A 19,103-nucleotide genomic window follows, 5' to 3' on the forward strand; every position below is an offset into this window, starting at 1 on the left:
TTGTAACGTTGTGTTTTTTATTTCATTCCCACTTCTGTTCCTAAATATACAATATTTTCAACTGATATCGAAATGTACGAAAATAGTAATAATGTAATTGAACTGAGAACATAATATTTTAATATTCAGACAAAGCTGTATTGTTTCGATATACGTAGTTTTTATTGTAAACTGCACATATTTTCATAGAAAAATACTGTAAAACAACAGATGATGAAATTTTCAAAAAGAAAAAAAAAATACAAATTTGCCGCGCAATTGACATTAATTGACAGTTTTAAAAGTCGTATTTGCATCCAAGGCACCTTCAAATCTGTGCTTAATTTTTTCATAAAATCTTTGCGGCTCATTGTATTTTATTTATTTATTTATTTTTTTATTTTTTATTGTGTGATAGGGAAGCGCTTGACCACGATCTCGCCTAATGGTAAGCTGAGATGTGGCCTATGATGGAGCGCGCTTCCCTAGAAGGAAGCATTAGCATTTATCTACATTATTTTGATATTATATGATATAGAAATTGTTAAAATTCTATATCATGCCGTAAAATATCGCCACTGACCACCTATAACTTTTCCTGTATTAACTGAACATACAGGAATATGGTTTTCGGGCTTCTCTTATCTCTTTATAGTGCTTGTATCCTCAATGTATACCACCATGACATTGTGGCGTTGCCACTTTTATTATCTATATTTTATTATCTGTGGCGTTCCGAAACGGAACGCACTTGATCGAATTTTAAATTGATTCGACGATAGTGAAAATGATTCACTAGGACAATAGTTAAATATTCAGACAAAGCTGTATTGTTTCGATATACGTAGTTTTTATTGTAAACTGCACATATTTTCATAGAAAAATACTGTAAAACAACAGATGATGAAATTTTCAAAAAGAAAAAAAAAAATACAAATTTGCCGCGCAATTGACATTAATTGACAGTTTTAAAAGTTTGTACCTATAGGTAATATTAATAGAAATAATTATCGAGATTTAAATGGCTCTACACGAGATTTATTTTGTTTTTTTTATTACTATACTTCATAAAGACACAATTAACTCGTACCTACTCGTAATACGATACCTTGGAGTTGGAGCGAAAATATTGTTTGTAATAATTTGGCTAGGTAACTAATTATTGAAATGAAAATAATAATTAGAAAAATGCATTGTGAAACCGTTTTAAGCAAAAAACGTTTCGATAAACGAATTATGTTTTTGAATGAAATACAAATTATTGCATGCTTTTAAAATACAAGACTTAACTATCTACTAATGAAAGTTTTCATGCATTTTGTTCGAAACACGGTAGGTCAGCCGTGTTTTGTTACTTTAAAAGTGACATTCGAAAATGAAACAATGATTTACGGAAAAGCACAGATAGAAACGCGTTTAATCGAGATTGGGTATCTAATATTAAGATAATTGGAATACTTAATGAAAATAGGAATTGTAGAGTCAGTAATAATTCAGATTAGTTTATTGATATCATATTAGATACTTACTTAGGTCGAGTGAACGCGTTTTTACAATTCGTTCTATACAAAGTATGTTTTTAACTAAATTTTCGAATTTCATCGTGTATTTTACAATAATTTTGAATGATTTGAATGCGAAATGTACTAATGTATGATCAAACGAACTTCAGAGTGAAGTTTGATCATTATTATATGAATCGTTTCATTCGAAGATATTATTTACTATGTAGTTCCCTTTTTCAATGCTAGCAACTACGCACGCCTTTAGATTTTATTTTTTTTTAATTGTGGGTATTACGACCTGACAAGTATTTGCTCGCTTTGTACGATATTCGTTATTTTTAGAGTCTGTAATCTTACAAAACTTTGGGTTAGGGTGTGGTGGGTGTTAATATCTTCGAATGAAGCGATTCATATAATAATGATCGAACTTCACTCTGAAGTTCGTTTGATCATATATTATATTTCATCGCTTCATTCTTCAGATATTATTCACTATGTAGATGTTAAGAGATAAAAGTTTTGTAAGAATCATTTTGGGTGCAAGTTTAGAATAAAACATATATAGATATTATTAGTTTTATTTTGTATATTAACAAAAATATAATCAAACATTAAACAAGCCGGGTCATTTTGACCCAACCTCAATGACGCCGGGTTAAAACGGTTTCACAATGCATTTTTCTAATTATTATTTTCATTTCAATAATTAGTTACCTAGCCAAATTATTACAAACAATATTTTCGCTCCAACTCCAAGGTATCGTATTATGAGTAGGTACGAGTTAACACTAGAGCGCTCGCGCCTAAAATTTTCCTTGAGTGCACGCGTGGGTCACATATGTCACCCAATACGACGCACGTTTTTTTCATAAAAATCGTAGTTAAAAAAGTAAACGAAGTACTTATTTATGAATCAACTTTATTTTTAAGTGATGAAACAAAAAAATATCAATATTTTCTCATTTTACTTAAATTATGAGCTAAACATAAACCTCTGTGAAAAGTAACTAATTTATTACTTATTGTGATCAATCAGTTTTTTTTACTTTGGAAACTACAAATTTGGTAAAAATAATCATCTAATTATAAAGTTTAAGAATAAGTTGTTCTTATCCAATAAAATTTTATTGTCAACTAGGTTTCCGCCCGCGGCTTCGCTCGCGCCGTCAAAGAAAACCCGCATAGTTCCCGCTCCCGTGGGATTTCCGGGATTTTCCCGGGATAAAAAGTAGCCTATGTCCTTCCTCGGGTATCAAAATATCTCCATACCAAATTTCATAAAAATTGGTTCAGTAGTTTAGGCGTGATTGAGTAACAGACAGACAGACAGAGTTACTTTCGCATTTATAATATTATAGTATGGATAAAAAATAAGTATGTCCTAGCACTCGAATATGAGTATTTTATTTCGATTTTCGTTACCCATATATTAATAATTTCTTAAAAGTATAAATTGATCATAAGAGCAGTAACAAATAAAAGCGGTATACTTGATTTTCACTCGTAATTGTATGATTTCAAAAACTTCCTAGAACGCTCGCGCGGGGGACCTGCGTCACCCATGTACTTTTATATTTTCGCAGTGTACACTTCGTTGCACCAAGGAAGCTGATACGCTGCTAAAATGTCCGGTGATTGGTAGTCGGGGAATACCTGAGACAACAACACTCAAGCACGATTGTTTAAAAAAATATTTAGCAATATATAGCACTGGGTGACCTATGTCCCACGCGCGTGCGCTCTAGTGTTAATTGTGTCTTTATGAAGTATAGTAATAAAAAAAACAAAATAAATCCTACTATTTTCGTACATTTCGATATCAGTTGAAAATATTGTATCATATAAAATTTTTGGTTAATGCAGCTGGTATAACAAGGTAATGCGCTTTCGTGTTTTAACTACATAATTAGTTCAATATTAATTTAGCCGTAAAATACGTTATTTTGTTATTAATTTGAATAATATTATTGTAAGGAATCTAATTCAGTGTTAGATTTTCAAAATTAGATTAAGGATAATTTGTAATAATTGAAATAAATATTTTTGGATGTACATACTGGTATTTTTATTTTATTCCCCTGTGCTCATATTATGTCATGAAACCTTTCAGTAGATACATGGACGAAATCGCAGCCAGCGCCCAGCAGCAATTAGCTATAACATACCTATAGGTATTAGGTAAGGTAATAAATAATAATTTGGAAAATCCAAAAGTGCACGCCTCATAATTTTTTTTTAATAAATATTTATTAATTATTATTTTTGTTTATTTAATAACAATTAAACCACATCGAATCAGACCCTGAAAAATGAAAGGGTTCTATTCCTGAGCATACTCAAGCGTAAGAGAAAAAAAAAGACTCGATTAGTAAAGTATTTCGGTCGCTATCGTGTTAACAAGAAAAAGGATCCGCACATACAGACACACGGACGTCCAAGACAGAACTTTTTTAAACTGTTTTTTAACTAGTTTAAATAACAAAAATGACATCAAAAATATCATGAACGTTAAAAATAGTGTTTTTTCTTAATATGTGTGTGTATGTATTATCTTACAAGTGCAATGTATGATACATAAAGACATTTTAAATTTGAAAAATCAGATGTTTTGCGCGAAGTGACAGTAGTACCCACCTCAACGCTTCGCTTATGAGGCGTGCAATAGCTCTATAGTTAATACGCACCTTGATACTTACCGTAGAGTTGTTTGATGTTGAATCCGTAATAAATAAAATTAACACAATACATAATTGAATGTTACGTTTGATACACAATACACACTACTTACTCAGAGCCGTATAGTCTGTACATTTCATTTATTGCCCCCCCCCCCCCCCTAAAAGCAAAGAAATGAGAAGTCATTTGGCAGAGCTTTCTCGTAAAGGGTAGGGGTTCCAAGTTTAAAGCAGATACGAATCTAACGCATTCTCATTTCAGTCACCTGTCGCGCCCACTGCACTCACACCTTACGCTGGCTGCAGCGAGGCTCTCCGCGAAGCCTTCTTACGGAGAAACATCCCATCGGAAGCTGTCGAACTAATGTTGGCATCGCTTTCCAGTAACACTAAGAAGCAATATAACGTAACTTATAAACTATGGTGGCAATTTTGTCTAGATAGAAATATTTCCAATTTTGAAAGTACAGTAGCGACAGTTATATCGTTTTTAACAAATGAGTTTAACAAAGGGGCTTCATATGGTACTTTAAACTCGCACAGGTCTGCCTTGTCTTTAATTTTAGGAAATAATATCGGGTCGGATGAATGCATAAAACGACTCCTAAAGGGAGCATTCAAATTGAAACCCAGTAATCCTAAATACAATAATTATTCTTGGGACCCACAATTAGTTTTGAACCATATCTCAAGCTGGTTTCCTAATATAAACATTAATTTGGAGCAGTTGACTAAAAAAATAGTAATTTTACTTGCGCTGTGTACAGCACAGCGGGTCCAAACTTTATCCCTTATCAATCTTAATAATATTTATTTCTCAGACAGTGGAGCTAAGATTTTCATAACAGACTTGATAAAAACTTCGGCTCCGGGTAGAGATCAACCCCTTCTTATACTTCCATATTTTAAAGAAAATATAAGTATTTGTCCCGCTACTGCACTTTCTGATTATATCAATGTCACAAAACATTTGAGGAATGAGGAGGACAATAGATTAATACTAACTTTTAAAAAACCTAATAAACCCGCCACAACTCAAACAATCAGTCTTTGGATCAAAAACGTGTTATCGGAAAGTGGTGTCAACATTTCAATATTTAGTTCACATAGCACAAGACACGCTTCAACATCTACTGCTTGTGCTAGTGGTGTATGCGTTGATAATATACGTAAAACTGCTGGCTGGAGTGTGTTATTATCAAATAAAATATTAATATCTTGGTCTTCATCCGCAGCCGATAATGTTGACGTAGACGTGGAAGCCTCATTGCCAAGACTATATATTTCCTTGGTGCCTATAGAGCGCAGTACATTATCCGGAACTGTGTAAGAGTAGCAGCATTTTCCTGCCCTCTTTAGGTCGAATCTTATGTATAAAATGGCATTTAAAGTTTTTACCGACAAACGGTTGCGAAGCTTAGTTTTGACGACATTCATTTGGCTAAAAACACGTTCTATTTCCGCGTTGGAATGTGGTAGTGATAATAATGATATTGCCAGCTGTGATAAATCTGCAAAAGGGTTATTACCAGCTGCGTCTTTATAATCCATTACTTCATTCCAGAATTCCAAGGTGGAAGTTGTGCATGTCCATGAAATGTCGACTAAATTTACGTATGCAAGGTAGCAAAACTCAGTTTCAGCCTGTACTAAAAAGGTTTCTTTAGTGCATAAAATCCAGAGTAATGCAGTTTAGTCGTAAGATCATCCTACTTCGATTATTTACAACTGCTACGTTCGTTACGCTAAGCTACGTATGCTACGTACGTGTCGTAGCATACGTAGCTGCTGCTGGCGTAGCAAACACACATAGGCAAACGCTACGCAGTTCAATTTGACAGGCGACTCGCTGAATTAAGAGACGAATTACGCAATTATTAAAAAATCTATATAATCAATTATTGAAAAATATATGTCGGAGACGGTCAATAGCGCGGATGTAAAACGACTCTAAGCACGAGTTCCGGGAGGTGGCAGCACAGTGAAGTTGGCGGCTTACTTCATGCTTGTACCGGGTCGAGCCCGTGAAGGCTCGCCCTCGGGACGGCACTTCACATTCGAACATCGAAGAGTTCGGACCTTCCACTACTAGGAACTGTTAACCTTTTCTTTGCTAGTGTTTAATTTAAATGTGTAACGTAACGGTTATTAAGTGATTGTATTTAAAGTGATTGTATTAAAACTGACATGATTAAAAAGAGCAACTATGGAGTTTCTTGCCGGTTCTTCTCTGTAGATACTGCTTTCCGAATCGGTGGTAAATAAAGAAATGATTGAGTTTGAGGTGTTTCTTTGCTCGATTACCCAACGCAACGCCCACAGCTTGAAAATAGATTCACATTCTACACCTTGCTCCGACATCAGAATTGGGATCAAATCGAGCAAATGAGAAAACACGTGGCGATAACCTCGATAAGATATACGATAACCTGATTAAAAGTCAAAGCGCCGCAACCACGTGGCACTTCGATCCAGTTTCAACGGGAAGAAGCATCCTACAGATCTACGAGCATACGTGTCACTGAGCAGCCAGTGACAAAGGGAGAGCTCGTTATGTGCGGGCAGGGTGGCAACTTCGCCTCGCGCTGCACGGATGACACTGCCGCTCGCATCACCGCGTCGGAAGCCGTATCATCGAGAGCAGCGCCATGTCATCATGTCGTGCACCGTGCCATTGCGTCGAGCGTCCGGCTTCGAGCATCATGCGTCGATCGTCGAGCATCATGCGTCGAGCATCATGCGTCGAGCGTCGAGCGTCATGCGTGGCGCCATGTGGTGCTGCATCCATACTGTGCGCCGCGGCACCAAGCTGGGCTCCGCGACACCACGCCAGGCGTTGCGCATCCACGCCAGGCGCCGCAATACCACGCCGGGCGTCGCGCTACCATCACTACTATCAACACGTCGAGCCTGAGATCACCGGAACCAGAGCGACGTGTCGACGTGTCGTGCAACTATCCTTCAATCTCATACAAAACCGGTCAGTAGATAACATTTCACTTTGAGTGTACAGTCAGATAAAGAAAATAGGATTTCAAAATGTAGTAACTTATTCGAAAGAAAAAGAAATTTATTGCCAAAAACATTAGTTACAAAATTTATTTTAAAATTAATTGAGGAAAATGGTCACAGCCTCGGCAAAATGCTGCACAAAAACAGTGCTGATTTACAGGTTGTACCGAATGTAACGATTAGATTTTGTTTTAAAAGTTGTAGCCTACAAGACCAGTGTATAGTTAAATCTGTTATTATTAGGTCATGCGATATTGCGTTACGGTTTTGTAGTTAGTTAAAACTTATTCCACTACATTCAGCCCATCTTAGTTACGCAGTGATAAATTAACAGTACCTATTTCACTTATTCAGGGACGGGTTTACTTTAGTAGGTAATTCACGTAATTTTAAAAATACTTTGTGGCGTAAGCACTGCCATCAAGATAAATTAAGTAACGAACTGCTTTAATGTTTGTTATTTTGTGAGCTAACACTAAAGAAAGAAAGCACATTAATTTGTACACTGCATCCAGATTCTTCAATCGAACGTAAACAATAAACATTCACTTGTCCGTGTATCAGAACAAAAACAGTATGCGAATTACTTTTAAATTAGTTTCTTAACTACCCGCGTTAGTTTCTTGACTACCCGCATTAATTTCTTAAACTACCTGCGTTACTTTTTATTTAGGCTAACCCTTGACAAATAGCAATTAATTGCTACACAAAGACAGCCTTATTGCTATTCGATTAAAAACGAAAAGTAATGCGTTAACTACTGCATTAGAGGTTTAAAAACTTTTCGTAGGTTTTATTTAAGGTGATATTTGAGGTAATTTCTTAAAATAAAGTTGTGAACAATTCACAGTATACAGTTTTTACGATATGAAGTTTTATGAAATGTTGCAGATTTAGTTTTATCGAATAAAAGGTAAATCGAGGCATTTAGTTTTGAATTTTTACAGAGAATTTATTAGGTCCTTATTTAGGCAGTTCATAATACAATGTCACAGATAATTAGCGTGTGTTCAAATAAACATCTGGCGTAAGATAAATCTTATAATTGGATCTACATTTGGTTTTAGTACATTAGATTGCTTTAAAATTAAGAACTCGTTAACTATCCCATCAACGTTAGGTTAGTTAAATGTTAAGATATTAAGACGGTTAAAAAAAAAAAAGAATATGAAAATAATCTTAAGGTTAATAGCGCCTTTACAGTTTACATACAATCGTCAGATAATGTCTGTTTAATTGAATAGAGAAAAGAAAAACCCATCCAGGTTTTCTGAAAGTTTTTGAAGTGAAACTTCTTTATCGGGGTTGGACAAAAATTTAGGGTAACATTTTTGCGTTACGCCGTACGCGTGACATTTTTGCGTTACGCCATACTCGTGACATTTTTAAGGTCATAAAGAAGTTTCACTTCTTACGTGTGTACTCTAGTACACGCATACATTTTTTTTCTTATCCCTATCACGCGTGATTTGACATATTTCTGTAAAGTTGCATATTGTAAATTATTTTTTGAAAAAATAAGGTCATAAAGAAGTTTCATTTCTTACGTGTGTACACGTACGCGTAGCACACGCACACATTTTTTTTTTTTGGTTTTTAGCTTCAAATAAGTCCTAAACGTGGAGTATTCGATAGTACCTAATCGATTTACATTGTGTGCATTTAATGTAATTTCTTGATAATAGTTTTTGTGACTAGCTGCAGTTTGACGTCAACTGAATACATCAATTAGGTAGTTGTACAGTAGTTGTTGAGTAGTTCATTCTTATTACGTTGAAACTAAAATTTAGCTCAGCCCTTTTGCCGTTCGATATTAGATTCACAGATGAGTTTAAGCCTACACTTATTAATTGTTTTAAGTTGAGTTTTCAAAAGTAAACATAACGTTAAGGAATTTAGCCATATGCAAATTGGCCGATAAAAAAAAAAAAGTTTTGAAGGGTTTCTCGCGATTTTTTTTTGTAGGCATCTTTATATACCTTCATCACCTTACGCGAGCCCCATTGTATTGGTAAGAAAGAAAAGTGGTGAGAGGCGAATGTGTGTTGACTACAGAGCCTTAAACAGCAGGACTAAGTGAGACCATTATCCTCTCCCTAGGGTAGAAGACCTTCTTGATCAATTAGCGGGCCATAAGATGTTCATATCGCTGGATTTGGCTTCAGGGTACTATCAGATTCCCATCTCGGAGAAGTCTCAAGAGAAGACCGCGTTTGTTACGCCAGATGGACAATATGAATACACCAGAATGCCATTTGGCTTAGCAAACGCTCCTTCGGTTTTCCAAAGAGCCATGCATAAGATTCTTAATAAAGCACGGTTAAGTTATGTAATTGTGTATATGGATGATGTTTTGATACCCGCGCGTTGCTTTGATGAAGCGCTGCAAAGACTAGAAGAAGTTTTGAACTTATTAAAAGAAGGAGGCTTAACACTGAAAATGCAGAAATGTAAATTTATGTTTGATAAATTAGACTTTTTAGGGTTTGAAATAAGTGGTAATGGTATCCAACCAGGCTCTGCGAAAACTGGAGCAGTCTCAAAATTTCCTACTCCCTTAAATCAGCATGACGTTAGACGATTTTTAGGTCTTGCCAGCTTCTTTAGAAGATTTGTCAAGGATTTTGCTCTGATAGTAAAACCATTGACGGGTCTTCTAAAGAAAAATGCGCCTTGGAAATGGGGGGAAGAAGAAGCAACTGCATTTACAGAGATTAAAAAAACGATTGACCAGCAGACCAATTCTCGCACTATACGACAAAAATTTAGAAACTCAGTTACACACGGATGCGTGTAGATTCGGCATCGCGGGTATTCTTCTTCAGAAAGACGAGAAAGGTTTATGGAGAGTTGTAGCATACTACAGTCGTCAAACCACGGTAGAAGAGCAGAAACTTCACTCGTTTGAGTTAGAAACTCTAGCTGTGATAGCGTCATTAAACAAGTTTAGGGTCTACTTGTTAGGCCTACGCTTCAAAATACTAACAGATTGTAATTCATTACGCACCACACTTACAAAACGAGATGTGATCCCGAAAATTGCAAGATGGTGGGTGCAGTTACAAGAATATGACTGTGAAATTGAGTATCGACCAGGAGATAAGATGTCACATGTGGATGCCCTGAGTCGAGCTCCATCAGACTCAAAAGTAGACGATTTGCACGTTATTGATATACTTAGTGTTACTGCTGAAGATTGGATTACTACTGTTCAATCTTCAGATGACGATATAAGGCGTATTAAAGAAATATTAAGTGATCCAGAATCCCCCAACATAGTAAGTACATTTCAAAATTACAAATAAAAAAATGGACGTGTATACAGGATCATAGCTGATGATAATATCAAATGGGTAGTGCCTAGAGGCGCACGCTGGCAAATTGTTAAAGCCAATCACGATGACGTAGGCCATTTTGGGTTAGAAAAGACTTTAGATCGTATTCGGGCATTATATTGGTTTCCTAAAATGAGAACCTTTGTCACCAAATATGTTTCAGCATGTTTAGAATGTGCTCACCATAAGATGCCAGGTGGTGCTCGACAAGGTCACCTACATTCCATAGAAAAAGTAGAAATCCCCTTTCACACGGTCCACGTGGACCATGTTTGGCCTTTCATTAAGAGTAAGAAGGGGAACTCATATATCTTAGTAATCATCGATGCCTTTACTAAATTTGTTTCTTTGGCTGCCGTCAAAAGTACCAAAACGTCGGAAACTATAAAAGTAATTAAAAAAAATCTTATTGGGTATTTTGGTACTCCAACACGCCTCATTTCTGATAGAGGTAGCTGTTTTACCAGCAAGAGGTTTAGGAAGTTTATACAGGCCTTAGGCATAAAGCATGTTATGAATGCAGTAGCCACGCCGCGAGCAAATGGTCAAGTAGAAAGGTCAAACCGAACTATATTGGCATCATTGGGAACCATGAACCATGGCAAAGATCCTAGAACATGGGATGATAATCTATCGGATATACAGTTAGGCATTAATACGACAATACACGACGTCACAAAAAAAACTCCTAGTGAATTATTATTTGGGCGTAGAGTTACAAATCCTTCGCAAGGTATATTAAGTGAAGTAATTTCGGATGTAGGACATGGAATAGTAGACGGTAAGATTGACGATATTAGATTAGATGCACGCTGCCTGATGAAACAGCAAGCGAAGGTCAGTGAAGAACGGTATAATAGAAAAAGAAAAGCGGCAAAAGTATATAAAGTAGGTGATCTAGTGCGAATTTTGAGAGCAGTTGCATCTGGCAGCGGGCAGTCTAAAAAGTTGGAACCCAAACTACAGGGACCGTACCGCGTAATTAAAGTTTTACCAAACGACCGTTATGTGGTAGAGGATACCCCTTTATCTCGAAAAGGTAGGCGGTACGAAGCTGTCGTGGCAGCCGACAAAATGCACCCTTGGTTAAATTTTAAATCGATGTCTGATAGCGATAATGACGGTGATGATAGTTGTTCTGATGCCATTGAGAATCAAAATAATTAAATTTTATACATACACATTAGGTAGTTTAAAGTTCTTTATGTATGTTGTAATACACATCCTTCTATAAATGACGAGTCAAGTCTACGTGTTTGGTATGAACGAAGAATGATCGACGTTTATAACAAACACATGGAATTTGAAATAGCTTGCATATTGTGGGCGTGCCGGGCACAATATGCCGCCCAACGAGAACCAAAATGCAGTATATGTGTGAACAGTGAGTACCGAGTGATTTTGTATGATTATTATGGGTATGCCGGGCACAATGATGTGCCGCCCAAAACGAATAGCTTACATACTGTGGGCATGCCGGGCATGATGTGCCGCCCAAAGAGTAACAATATGCAGTCTATGTGCAAGCAATGAGTACTGAGTGATTTTTATTACTGTTGAGGGCATGCTGGGTACAATGATGTGCCGCCCAAAGAGTAACAATATGCAGTCTATGTGCAAGCAGTGAGTTCTGAGTGATTTTGATTACTGTTGAGGGCATGCTGGGTACAATGGTGTGCCGCCCATAAGAAAGCAACAATTATTATTGTACATTGTTATTTTTGTGATCTAATTATTGTCAAATTTAAATGTATGAGATAGTATTATGTAATATAAATATAACATTATGATTGTATTGCAATACCTGCATAAGGTCACTAATATGTAAAAATGTATTGGTGAGCAATAAATTATTTGAATTTGAATTAGTCCTAATCAAACGGATAGAGAAGTGAGTTTTTGTTATACAAATGTTTGTAGCGATTGTCGAAGTAGTTCCAATAGAGATATATATATTTATTTATTTTCTTTTTTTTTCGAAATTTGTAAATCTTATTCTAGGCTTGTTTCCTTGTGTAATTTTGATTATTTGTAAAAGCTAATCATACCAATTCAAACTTCGGGAACTAGTTGTAAATACATATTATTATAAGTATTTGTTTCAATTTCATGTAAGTATGGTTGCATTTTGTTTTCCATATTTTAACATTTTATTTTTGTTTAAATTTAATTTAAGCCAACGAAGGCACTCGTTGAAGATCGGATGGCCGAGCTGTTACAAATCTTAAAATCATACATAGTACATTATTTTCCATAGACAAGGTTTTCTGTTATTTATAATCTACCGCCTGACAACTTAACCTCCCCTCCAGTCGGTTAGTTGTCAGTCGATCGCTCACATTTTTTGAAGAAACGATCAGCTAGCAATTGATCCTGAACAGCCGACCAGTGCGGTCAACAAGTCAGTGCCTTAGCCGTGCCTCATGCTTGTTTTAGGGTTATTTAAATCTATTATTTAAGATTGTGAAAGATTGCGAATATTATAGTAAAAAGTGAATGTAACAAGGAGGAATATTAAAATATCAGTTGTGAAGAAGGCGTTTCATTCCACAACCCAACAGCTTATTTATTAAAAAGTTATTTATCAGGATGTTTGGCCTGAGTCGATCAATTTTATTAGTTTTCTAGTATTGAACAAATAACTCTTAGAATACTTTTTACATTTTATGTACATTTAAAGTATGTTAATTTGATGATTATCTCCTACACTAATTAATGAACACATGTAGTGCAATCTAACAGTCTTATGACCTTGAAATTTTGAAAGTACATAATATAATTAGACGTGACAAATTAAAACCCCAAAAACGTAATGGTTCACATACAAAACACCACTCATCAAAAAATTTTGAAGACTTAAATATGTGTCGATTCTATTTTAAATCGTGTATTTCATCCAGCTTCATATTTCAATCAATTAATGTCTAATAATTATTATATAGATGGATCTGTATATACAAATGGAATATCAATCACTCACACTTTCATCAGATTTAAATAAGTGTAACTGTTACGGTTTTTGATAACAGAAGTACACCAAAAAAGGCTATTCTAGGGTAAGCTGTTATTCAATGAACTTTCCGGGACGTGTTATATTCCAAAATTCATACATTGTTCAAGTTAAACGTATGCAAAAAGTATATTAAAGTACCGTTATTTACTGATTGGAACGATGTTGAACATAAAATGATAGTACAATTTTTTTCATTCAATCCTCCACTCATTGGCTTGGGTTATAACTCGAGATTTATAGTAGAGTATGATCATAGTGTCTCCTTATAATATAATAACTAGGTATATGATGGCTTGTCCTGTCTGTATAACGTGTTAATAAAAAAAAATTGGTTGTCTGTAAAGTCGGTTTACTGACGATAGTTGAACGTGACAACGTCCGATTGTGCTTCTTTGTCGCTCTTTCCGCGCTCTCGCTTGCACTTCAAGACTTACATGGAACGCCTCAGAGCGAGGTAACGCTGCATGAGTCATGTTTTTTCGTGCGTGCAGCCGGCTATATCGAATTATAAGACGTTGTCACGTCAAAAAAATTGGTTGTCTGTAAAGTCGGTTTACTGACGATAGCTGTTGAACGTGACAACGTCCGATTGTGCTTCTTTGTCGCTCGTTCCGCGCTCTCGCTCGCACTTCAAGCCTTACATGGAACGCCTCAGATGAGTCAGAGCGAGGTAACGCCGCATGAGTCATGTTTTTTCGTGCGAGCAGCCAGCTTTATCGAATTATAAGACGTTGTCACGTCAAAAACGAAAAATTACTTATTGTTAATTATAAAGGAACTTGATGAAATTTTGAAATATACATACGCCAAAAGATTGTCTTTAATTTAAACAGTCTTGTATCGAATCTATATATATTTTTTTGTTATATTTTGCATGAACAATAAAGACAGACCCCTGTGAAACTGACATGTTTGCTTTATATACGTTTTTATTAACACGTTACATGTTATATCTTCTACAATGACATGTCGAATTCTACAGATTCTTACGCCTATTATGATGTTCTTATATTATAAGCGCGATTTGCTTTAACCCTGTCACAATAAGGGGTGTTTGAATTCTGCTACTTCTAGATGCTTCTGGCTGTAATTTGACTGGATTTTAACGTTAACGAAAATTAAAATAGCCTTACCTAACTTATAATATCTATTAGGACAGTCTTTTATACCCCAAATAGGATACATCAAATCCTTTATATTACTTAACTATCATAAGTGTTGTGCACATAATCCCATCAAATCTTAACTATATTGTGATACGCACCAGAGTTTATGATTTTTAAATGTTATATTTACAATGACGTCATGAATGAGAATGATTTATGAATAATGATTTCGATCGAATATCTTTCTTTAAGTTCTAGGCTTCATATGTTTTCTAATTAATGGGTATTTTTGTATTTCCAGTAATTGTTAAACGATTAGTTATGTGATGTTTTTATTATTTACCTGGTGGATGGAATTAAGATTAGCTTTTGAACTTTTGAAACACCTATTCGTCGATAACGTTCAAATGTTATTTATGTTCAAGGAATTGATTAATAAATATGTAACTTTTATACGCAGCAATGCATAAAGTTATCTTTGATGTGTTGAATTAAATTTCTTGACATTTTCTTGAAACACAAAAGAGAAAATAAACCATAATCGGGATTGTAAACCCCTTTTTACTTTTCAATATCGTAATCGAAAAAGTCATAAAATAAATGTATTTTAATACTTTAGATATTTAAACATTTTCAACGTAGTAGAGGCACTACTCGCCGACGCGAAGATTGTGAAGAGTGCCCATAAGAAGTTTATTTCTTAGTAACTATTTTTTTAAGTAATTCACATCGATATTGTGTTCAATCCCCATTGTGTTGCTATCGATAATGAGTAATGATGTATGCATGACTTTTTTTGTATTTTTTTTTATTTATTTAGTAACTTTTACAAAATTTACAATATATTCTAGAGTAATCGATATTATAGTGTGATGACAATTTGTAATGTTCCTATCAATAATAAGTAATAACGGGGTGATTTTTTTTTCATTTTATTATGTTTTTTTTTCTTATCAACTAGAATACAATTAGTATGATTTTTATGGTAATTAACCTAGACAGTTTAGTGTGTTTCTATTGTGTTCTTATCAATAATATTGAGACAGCGTGACTTTTTTTTTGTTTTTTTTTTTCATTTTTTTGGGCTGATGAATGAATGAATGAATGAACTAGATATAAATGAACAATAATTTAGCTCTATAGGAACAAATAACGTACTCACAGTGTACATGATATACAATCTTTACAATCTACTTGTGTGCAAGCCCTTGAAATATCCCACTTTTTTATTTAAGTACTTTATTCAAGTACCTTATCTTCTAGTTTTATTTCAAGACACGACTAAGTAGAAAGTGTCACTGAAATTTAGATAGAGTTTTTCAATAAGCACGTATTAGTATGTAGATTTTGGAAGCTTATGCCGGAAATTTCGTATCGATGCCATCTATAGTTAGGTATAAAATATATATTTTTATTGGTTGCTTATATGATAAATCAGTATGTATGCCAAATTACAGGAATAAACAATTTACGACGCTCTGTAGGGAACGCGAGGAAGCTGGGAGCGCTGCTTAACCGGTATTCCTCGGTAATGAGAGATCATCTCCTCAAGCTCTCTCCTGATTTTTTCCATGTCCTGGGCAGCTATTTCCTCAGTTTCCTCCGCTCCGATCGCATTGATCTCCACCCCGGTGTTCTCCTCATAAAGGACTGACACATCGGGTGGGTCATCAACGCGCGTCGGTTCAGGGGCTTCCGCGGAAACAGCCGCACATCCTAGTTGTTCGAGTTCGGAGGCGCTAAAGATGTTCCTGCGCAAGATGTATCGAACTCGGTCAACCAGATTTTGTTCAGTGAGGGCGATGTTGGGTTCCAAGGTGTTGAATTCGCGAAGCAGTCTCACTCGGTATCCAGTCCGGTTGGTTTCACCCTCAGTCGCCCTATAATATGTTCGCATGGCATTTTTATTTTGGTCTACTGACCATCTCATGCGAGTCTTTCTGTTTCCACCAGTAGCGGACTCCACATTTTTTTTTTTATTTTTTTATTTTTATTAACAATAGGCAGAGGTTTGGCCACAATCCCACCTGATGGGAAGCGGTGATGTGGCCTACTTGGTTGCACGTCTGCCTAGAAGGAGCCTATTCACCCTGGCTTTGAAGAGGTCCAAGTTGTATTGTTTAGGAAAAATGGTGTTAGGGAGTGAATTCCATTGCTTAGCTGTTTTTATGATGAAGGAAGACTCGAAGCGGCGAGTTCGAATATTGGGGATATCCACAATAAAAGGATGATATCCTTCGGAGCGCCTCGAGGTACGATTATGTAATGGAGATGGAGGAATTAAATTGTGTAATCCATACGCACATTCTCCGAAATGCAATCTGTAGAGCACCGAAAGACATGCCACCTCACGACGATGCTCAAGACTCAAGAGCCGAGCTTCAACTAAGGAAGGGTTGTTGATGATACGTTTGGCACGTCTTTCAATTGAATCCAAAGCCCCTAGGTGGCATTTAGCGGCGCCAGCCCACAAGTGACTGCAGTACTCCACACACGAACGGACTTGAGCTTGGTAAAGGTTAAGAAGCTGTCCCGGTGTGAAGTACTGCTTGACCTTGTTCAGAATTCCGAGCTTTTTTGCGGCCAGATGGGCCTTGGATTCAATAAACTGCCCAAAGTTGAGTGTAGACGAAAGGGAGACACCAAGCAACTCCAGACAGTCGGCTATTACTAGTGGCACATTTCGGAAGGTCGGAGTAGTTGATATAGAACTCCGTTTTGCGGAAAACAAACACGCTTGAGTTTTCGCTGCATTAAACCCAACAAGATTGGCATCGCCCCAATCGGACACAGCCTGAAGTGTAAGGTTTAAGCGATCGATCATTTCCTCCCGAAGACATTCAATTTCAACCTTTGAAGTACGGGCACTGGATTTATATCTCTCGACAATAGTGCTGTCATCTGCATAACTAAACATGTTGGGAGCAATCATGTCGTTAATGTGCAGAAGAAACAGTGTTGCCGAGAGAACGGACCCCTGCGGAACGCCGGCATTGATCGACATTGGCTCGGAGGAGCATCCGTCAACAACAACTCGTATAGACCGGTCCTGCAGAAAATCAGCGATCCAAGTGCAAAGGTCTCTTGGAATTCCATAAGAGGGGAGCTTGTTTAAGAGGCTATCGTGCCAAACCCTATCGAAAGCCTTTGAGATATCCAAAGAGACCGCAAGGGCCTCCCCGAATTCCTCAACGGCTTCTCCTAAAAGATGAGTCACATGCACCAAAAGATCGCCAGTTGATCTATTACGTCGAAAGCCGTATTGGCGGTCATTCAGCAGGTCGTTGGGTCATGCTGGGTCGTTGCCGGCCCTGCTGTCGTCAAGCTAACTGGTGGGGATGGTGGGTTCGACCGACCAGGTGGTCGGGTCGGTCGACCCCCAGGAAGCGGCCCTGATCGTATTCTGTTGTCTGCCATCCATTAACCAGGCTTTATACACTCGAGGGTCGCCCACTTCCCCGAGGAAACCGTTAATTGCATATATTTTTAGTACCCTATGTACTCCCCAGCTGAAGCACGGTTTGCACACTTGCTGGGAATGGGTACTGACTGGCTGCACGGGTTGGATAACTACTGTCACACAGTTATCCAGCCCGTGGGCGGTGGGGTCGTCACATCCCTACGCCTCTTATTATTATTGAAAAACTCTTATTTTATTATTATTTATTAATCATTTTTTACTTATTGAAAAACTCTATACCAATAAATAGTGATACCCACATAATATGAATCGAGGCTGCACCTTGTTTATAATGGCTAGAACGAAGTTTAATCGGGAGACATTGGTTAAACCTAGGTGGCCTTACAAAATTTGATGTTTACTAGCAAAATGCGTGTTAAAAAGCGCGGTTGATTTTATATTTCATCCAAACAATAAAAAACTATCGACAAATTTAAAGTGGATGAAATAATATTTTTATAACACATGTGAGGTAACACTTTGCAGATAAAACTGACAGAAATTAAATGTTAGCTATTAAAATGTCTCAATTTTAATAAAAACACTTAAGTTTAACCAATGACCATCAATTCAGATTTAACCAGCTATTGTGTTGGTATTTATAATAGGTAACATAAGCTATTTAATAACTAAGATACGCGGGTCATTTGAATTTGTTTAAACCTATATTTACATATCTACATACGAAATCACATTTCGAATCTTATAAGTAATCTATATTTACACAAATCTTTTCGTGTGCCCATATGTGATAATTATTAAATATAATACCCTTATATCGCCCAATAAATACATTTGTAGCTTGTGGTATCTACATTGTTTTGTACTAAAATTGTATGACATACATTCTAATCGTCATGGGGTCGTCCGTTATTTCATTAGACCCCCAAACCCCCTACCATCCCTATAATATAATCTTGATGATTTTAAATTATGGGTATAAAGTCCTAAGGTAATAAAATCGTGGAAAAGGTTATAAGAACTGTTTGTCTAAAGGCATCAAATATCAGAAAAGATT

General features: G+C 36.3%; 2 protein-coding genes across 2 annotated transcripts; one reads left to right on the forward strand and one right to left on the reverse strand.

Moving 5' to 3' along the window:
• The first annotated feature begins 11,097 nt into the window (after positions 1–11,097).
• LOC149895174 (uncharacterized) lies at positions 11,098–11,673 on the forward strand. Its single transcript, XM_090119172.1, has one exon. It carries the CDS (start codon positions 11,098–11,100, stop codon positions 11,671–11,673), a length of 576 nt encoding a protein of 191 aa, XP_089975298.1.
• A 4,420-nt stretch (positions 11,674–16,093) lies between these two features.
• On the reverse strand, positions 16,094–18,046 carry LOC149895175 (uncharacterized). Its single transcript, XM_090119173.1, has 3 exons — positions 17,956–18,046; positions 16,680–17,826; positions 16,094–16,505 (listed from the first exon to the last, which is right to left on the reverse strand). The coding sequence occupies exons 1-3, from the start codon at positions 18,044–18,046 to the stop codon at positions 16,094–16,096; spliced, it is 1,650 nt and encodes a 549-aa protein (XP_089975299.1).
• Positions 18,047–19,103: the final 1,057 nt, after the last annotated feature.

The sequence above is a fragment of the Colias eurytheme genome, chromosome 32, assembly GCF_061535395.1.
Source record: "Colias eurytheme isolate Ceu_HAF_F1 chromosome 32, ilColEury1 Martin Lab GWU primary, whole genome shotgun sequence".
In the NCBI taxonomy this organism is placed as follows: domain Eukaryota; kingdom Metazoa; phylum Arthropoda; class Insecta; order Lepidoptera; family Pieridae; genus Colias; species Colias eurytheme.

What these genes read in the sequence shown, in the direction of transcription:
- LOC149895174 (XM_090119172.1), top strand. Translation starts at nt 11,098, where the DNA reads ATGAACCATGGCAAAGATCCTAGAACATGGGATGATAATCTATCGGAT.
- LOC149895175 (XM_090119173.1), bottom strand. Translation starts at nt 18,046, where the DNA reads ATGGATGGCAGACAACAGAATACGATCAGGGCCGCTTCCTGGGGGTCG. An exon ending in CGAACCCACCATCCCCACCA is followed by an intron (nt 17,827 to 17,955) that starts GTTAGCTTGACG and finishes CTCATCTTTTAG; the next exon opens with GAGAAGCCGTTGAGGAATTC. An exon ending in CTAGGCAGACGTGCAACCAA is followed by an intron (nt 16,506 to 16,679) that starts GTAGGCCACATC and finishes AACATATTATAG; the next exon opens with GGCGACTGAGGGTGAAACCA.